Source organism: Zonotrichia leucophrys, chromosome 2, assembly GCF_028769735.1.
Source record: "Zonotrichia leucophrys gambelii isolate GWCS_2022_RI chromosome 2, RI_Zleu_2.0, whole genome shotgun sequence".
Taxonomy (NCBI): domain Eukaryota; kingdom Metazoa; phylum Chordata; class Aves; order Passeriformes; family Passerellidae; genus Zonotrichia; species Zonotrichia leucophrys.
In genome coordinates this window covers 100,921,448-100,927,541 of record NC_088171.1, presented here as the reverse complement: position 1 = coordinate 100,927,541, position 6,094 = coordinate 100,921,448, and the positions used below count along the sequence as shown (strand labels likewise).

Sequence of the window (6,094 nt, the reverse complement as noted above, 5' to 3'; positions counted from 1 at the left end):
TCCTGGTAATCACTTCTCTTAAAGCAAAAAGATCTACCATGACTGATACAAGAATGATAATCTGTTGGTCTTTCTGAAATCCAGTAAGATGCTTTTACATTGCAACAGTATTTTTCTCACTAAACTCTTTGTGAAAATGGCTGAGGTATTTTGGAAGGTAAACCAAACAAAAATATTCATCCTGAGACAGATTTCAGCAGGTGCTGCAATTTAGCTGAAATCTCATTTTTATACAGTTTTAAGCAAGGAAAAAATAATGTCTAATAATGGGAGATACAAGGCAACTTTACTACTGGTGTCACTAATGGCTTGATTTTAATAAACTTATATCAGTTTTTTCAGCAGGATATTTTATAGAGGATGCTTTAAGAGCTGCTAAATTGTTTACAGTATTTACATGGAAGGAGCTTTCCAAAAGAAGTGGTAGATGGCTTTACTGCTATCATGCTCAGATATGACAAGGTGCAAAAAATACCATGGTGATGAGTGAGAGATGATTTGATAAAATTAGGTTTGAATCACTGTTGCTCTACAACTATTACAGTTGTAGCTGAATTCCCACTATAAGGCTTGGTTTTTTCCCTCTTTAAAAATCTTCAAGCAGCCAGTAAAAGTGGCATGTAAAATCTGTGGGGAAGGTGAAAGTTCTGTGAAAACAGAGTGGGGGGCAGGGAGAGAGTTTGTATCTGTGTCTCTGCGTGTAGGATGGATGGGTTATAAATCCTGCAATGTCCTGTATAAAGACCAAGGGAAAATACACCGTTTTCTGTCTTTTCAGTGGTCTTCTGTCTTTGGACAAATTGAGGCTGAGAGGAGATCAGGACACTCATCTAATCTCTGGACATTTCACATAGAGATTTGTAATTGCTGCTGGGCTTACCAGCAAGTTTTCTATATAAGCGGCAAAGGTTTCAGCTTTTAGAGAGAAAAGCATATATCAAGGAGGACTATTTTCCTCTTCCTGTATACCTGCAATGATACAGTAGGGCAGCACAGGCACACTAGTGTTTATTGTAAACTGTAAGAACAAGGATAACAGTACTTATCCCACAAGAAGCAAGTAGATTTTTGACAAGTGTCTATCAAAAAAGATAAAAGATACTCATTATCTGATGGCATTTGGGTAAATCCAAGACCCTTTATCCATGAGGGATATTAATCTCAACAGGAGTTTTGAAAATATCTAGTTATTGTCATGGCACATGACTTTCTAGTTTTTTTTTTCCTTCCAGCATATTGCTTTCCTCTTTAATAATCCCAAAAATCTTGCAGCACTTTTCACTAATCATCACTGAGGCTCTGAAAAATCTCAAGGAAAATATGTCAAAACTGTTAAGAGATAATATCCCACTGCAGGTTCTGAATTTATAGTTTCTGAATTCATAGCAATATTCTAAGATACAGAAAAACAATATGGCAAAGCTGTAGTCAGAATATGGACAAACTCATTCACCGCTACAGTGATTTATCAGAGGAAAAAGAACATAAACAAATGTCCAGCCCCAGAACAGCTTCTCCTTGCCTTTAAGATCCTTGCCTTATCAAAATTCTTACAGATTCATTTAGCTGGAGTCCCTTCAATTACCACACAGTTATATTTTCAAGGCAACTGCATTTACTATATTTGTTTTGGTTTGATGACAAACACTCATTTCTTGGTTAAAACCTGGAACATTGTATAAATCCCAAAAAGTCATGTCCTGTCAATAAATATTGTTAAATCAAAATTATTATAAAACTAGGAAAAGAATACAATTTATTTTCATATGAGTTTTCAAGAAATGCATATCTTGCATTTCTTTTCAATAAACAGTAAAGACACATCATTTTAGGAATAATATTTATAGATTTTCTTACTTGACTTGTATTGCTCCTTGAAGTAAATAAAGCCATCTCATGGACCTACCCAGCTCCTGCATATGACTGGATACCTTCTCTAATCAGTTATTTCTTCCATAGAACTATACACGGAAAGCAAAAAAAAAACGAAGAAACAGTTTAGAGTGGTTGACTAGAAGTTCATATCCAAAGCTATTAATTTATTAATTATCCCCACAATTTAAAAAAAATGTGGATGGACTGGAGAAGGTCCCAAGAAAGGCCAAAAAGATAATCCAAAGGCTGCAGAACCTACCCTGTGAGCAGATTGAGAGTTAGATCTTTTCTCTGTGGAGAAGGCTCAAGAGTGACCTTCTCTTCTCCTTGGAAAATAGAACGCTCAAGAGAAACCTCATCACAGTATCCCTGTATTTAAAGGGTGGCCACAAAGACAGAGACATTTGTAGCCACAAGAAGCTATGGGGAGAAGACAAGAGGCCATGAATAAAACAGGAAATGCTTTATTTCAATGCAAGAAATAATTTTTTACAGTGGGAGCAACCATTCACTAGAACAACCTTGCCAGGGCATGGTAGAGTCTCCGTTGCTGGAGGTTTTTCAAGATGCAGCTAGACAGGGTACAAGGTGATCCCATCTAGGCTGCCTTTCTCATGAAAGGTCAGACCAAAAGAAATTCTGAGGATCCCTTCTCCAGAGAACAGTCCTGGGCTGTTCTATGATCCTATGATTCTAATTTCACTTAACACAATGACACTTGCGGCTAATTAGTGCTGCTGAAAAACTGAGCCTGTCATTAAGTCCTGGTTTGGATGACTAACCTTTGAAAATTCCATGAAAGATTCTTCAAAGACTATTCAGATCAGAAAATTGCACCATACTGACTTTTTCCCTTTAAATTCTTGAAAATCTCAGTCCATGGTAATCCGGAAGTAGTGATGATCACTATTCCTCTGGGGAAGAGAGAAGACAGGCTGCTTATTGTTCTTTATTAGAAGTTCTAAGAAAAGAATTATGGAAGCCTCTCAAGACATAGTGTGCTCTCGTAGGTCACTGAAGGATCTTTCAGTGAGCATACTTTGTGTGCCACTTCATAAGGCAGAGCATTTATTTCAGTGTTTGGCAGAGTGGTCAGTTTTTTTAAGGATCCTAACTATACATAGTTGTTATTACACGGGCTGCTATTTCAAAATTACAAAGCATGGGATTTTACAGTGCCATTATTTTTTCTGCCAGGTCTCTTTTCTGATTGTGAATATATCATTCACCTTCCTTGTTACTCACTCACTGAGCACACACTGTACATGCCCAGAAGCACTTTAGCAAGAGAGATTTTACCTGATCTGAACTCATTTGGCCAGGTTATGGCACTTCTGCTATTTGGAAAGCAGTTCATGGTTCTGCAAATGCTGTTGTATGCATTGAGCTCTAAGGATCACCTTCACAAAACTAAGTATGTCCATCAACATTTGGACCCCAAATATTAAATTCCTAACTTTTGCCATTACTTGGCTTTTGCTTGTTGTTGGGTTTTTCTCATGATTTTATTTTATCATTTGATGAGTAGCAAATTCTCTGATGTGATCCAATTACACCAGAAAGTATACAGCTACTAATCCCAGGATCCCAGCTAGCCAGTCCATTTAGATTACTCTTATCCAAATTCCTGTTTGTTTTCAGCCAGAAGCTGAAATCTTTCATTCCCAACCTAAGAAATATTGTATCCTTATGGTCCATAAAGATTTTGAGCCAAGGCAGACAAGCTCTGCAAAAATGGTGAAACATCCTCTGCTGTGATGTAACTGCTTACATGTTTTGCAAGAGGATTGCAACCAGGACACTATAGGGTCAGGTATTAAAACAGACAATAGAAGCAAAAGCTGTGGGGTGGTTCCTCAAACTGTAGGGTCAGGTATTAAAACAGACAATAGAAGCAAAAGCTATGGGGAGTTTTCTTGGAGCCACAGCATCAGCCAAAGCTCAGTTGGTGAGCATTTTGAAGTGTATAAGAGAACAACATCTAGCGTGTGCTGGATCCTCCTAATATTTTCAGGGGCAAAATTTCCTTTGTGTGGTGAAATTACAGACAGTTGATACTTCCAGTTAAAAGGAATGTATTTATTTTATGCCTGTGTAGGGTGTTGGGGATTTTTTTCCAGTGAATGTTAACACACAACTCACTGCTTTGTAAATACATATTTTATAGGATATTTGTCAAACCGTTTGAACCAAATAGATCTGTCACAAAACCAATTCTGTTTCCCATATCCAGGAACTAAAAACTGCATCCAATTTGCTTTAATTCATTAATTGTAAAGAAGTCTGAGAATTTTACCTCCCTCCATTTCTTCATACCACATTATATAAACAGTGGCATCTATTAAAAGAGTATTGGTCACTGCAAAAAAATAGGAGACAAAATCAGTGACCTAATACAACAGGTCATTGCAGAATCCAAAGAGATGCAGCATGAATAAAGATGTTCATGAACACATCAAGGTTACTGAAGTTAGAGTCTCTAAATCATGCTAAGGTACATGTCAGTCGTTATAGTGAACACATGACATGACCTTTGCTTTAAGATTCAGACACCCACTTTCATCCACTAGCCACGTGTTCCTGAAAAAGGACTGCTGAGATCATGAAGAACACGGAGATGCATGAAATGGAAGGAGAGCCCATTTGAGACACATTCCAAGTAACTTGAATTTTTCCAGGTCTTCTCTTGAGAAGGGCTGCCACCGCCTTGGAACTGGGTTTCTAGCACCAGCCTTTCCTCCACAGCAGCACGCTGCTGGAGTACTACTGCTGCCAACACTGACTGAGACAGCGAGCAAACCCCAACATTGCCTATTATTTTCTCCTACCGTCGCACCCAAAGCCTTCCTCCCACGGCATCCTTAGTCAGCGCGTGGGCGCGGAGCCGCATGTGTGTGCACAGGGCTCAGAACCGCGTTGTGGCTGTGAGGAGGATGCCAGGCTGCCGGGGGCTGCCTCGGCCTCTCCGGGGCCGCTGTCACCGTGCGGGGTCCCCCTCAGTGAGAGGCGTCCGCCTCGGCCTCTCCCCCGGGATGCCGGGGGAGACGGTGTCTGTCAGGGGCATAGCCCTGCAGGGCTAGGGCTGCGTGCAGCTCTCGGGGCTCGCACGGGCGGCACGGCGGCCCTTCCAGGCAGGGAGGAAACAAGGAGTGCGGGAGGAAGCAAGGAGGGCGGGTGGCGTGAGGGGGCGAGGGTCTCCGGGCAGGGCGCGGAGCGGGAGTTCCGGAGACCCCGGCGGCGTCGGGCGGGGGGCGGGGGGCTGCGCTCCGTGTGCGCCTGTGTGCCGGCGCGGCGCCCCCGCCCTTCCCCCGGCGGCGCTGCGCGGTGGGCTGGCGCTGGGGTATTTACGGTAACGTGGACCCGGCGGTGGCAGCTCGGTCGGTGTCAGGTGATCGGCGCCGAGGAGCCGCCGCCACAGCCCGGGAGGAAGATGCAAGATGGCCCAGCGGGGCCGTGAGGGGCTCCGCGGCGCCCCTTCCCCGCCCGCCGCCGCCGCCTGCCCGGCCGGCGGGAAGCGCTGAGGCCAGCGCCGCCGCGCCACAGCCCGTCCCCGGCGGGGGCACCGAGCCATGGGGCTCTGCTACAGCCTGCGCCCGCGGCTCTTCGGCGACGCCGGCGGCGGCGGCTCCATCTCCAGCGCCGGCGCCGCCTCGGAGCCCGAAGCGCCGGCGGAGCCTCACGCCGCCCCGCAGCCGCAGCCTCTCGGCGTCCCGCTCCGGCCCGGCGGTAAGCCCGGCGGGGAGACGGACGGGCCGCCGCTGCTGCTGCTGCAGAACGGCGGCGGCGGCAATGGGGCGGCCCCCGAGCGGCAGCCGGCGCTGCCCAAGGCCGGCGGCCCCGGCCTTGGCGGCGGGGGGAAGGCGGCGCGGCAGCAGGCGCTGCACCAGCCGCCGGCGCTCCAGCGGACCTGGGAGAAGCTGCGCCTGGAGGAGCGGGAGGCGGAGAAGGAGGCGAGGAAAGTCAGTAAGAGCATCGACCGGGCGCTCAAGGAGCAGAAGCGGGAGTACAAGCAGACGCACCGCCTGCTGCTGCTCGGTACGTGTGTGTGTGTGTGTATGTCTGTCTGTCTGTGCGGGGGTGTGCCGGGGCGGGCAGGTGCCCCGCGGGACTCCCCGGCAGCGCCCCCTCCCCGGCTTCCCCTGTTTTCCTTGGGCACCCTCCATCCCTCCTTTGTCTCCCCGCTGCCCCCCCCGGCCCTGCCCTGCCCTCCCGCCCCCCG

General features: G+C 46.5%; 1 protein-coding gene across 1 annotated transcript in view; it reads left to right on the top strand.

Moving 5' to 3' along the window:
• Positions 1–5,233: 5,233 nt before the first annotated feature.
• The window catches only part of GNAL (G protein subunit alpha L), a 180,405-nt gene continuing 179,544 nt past the window's right edge, over positions 5,234–6,094 (top strand). Inside the window, exon 1 of the mRNA XM_064705821.1 lies at positions 5,234–5,910. Within this exon, the coding sequence (XP_064561891.1) occupies positions 5,445–5,910 (466 nt within the window). The 5' untranslated portion in view covers positions 5,234–5,444. The remainder of the gene's footprint in view (positions 5,911–6,094) is intronic.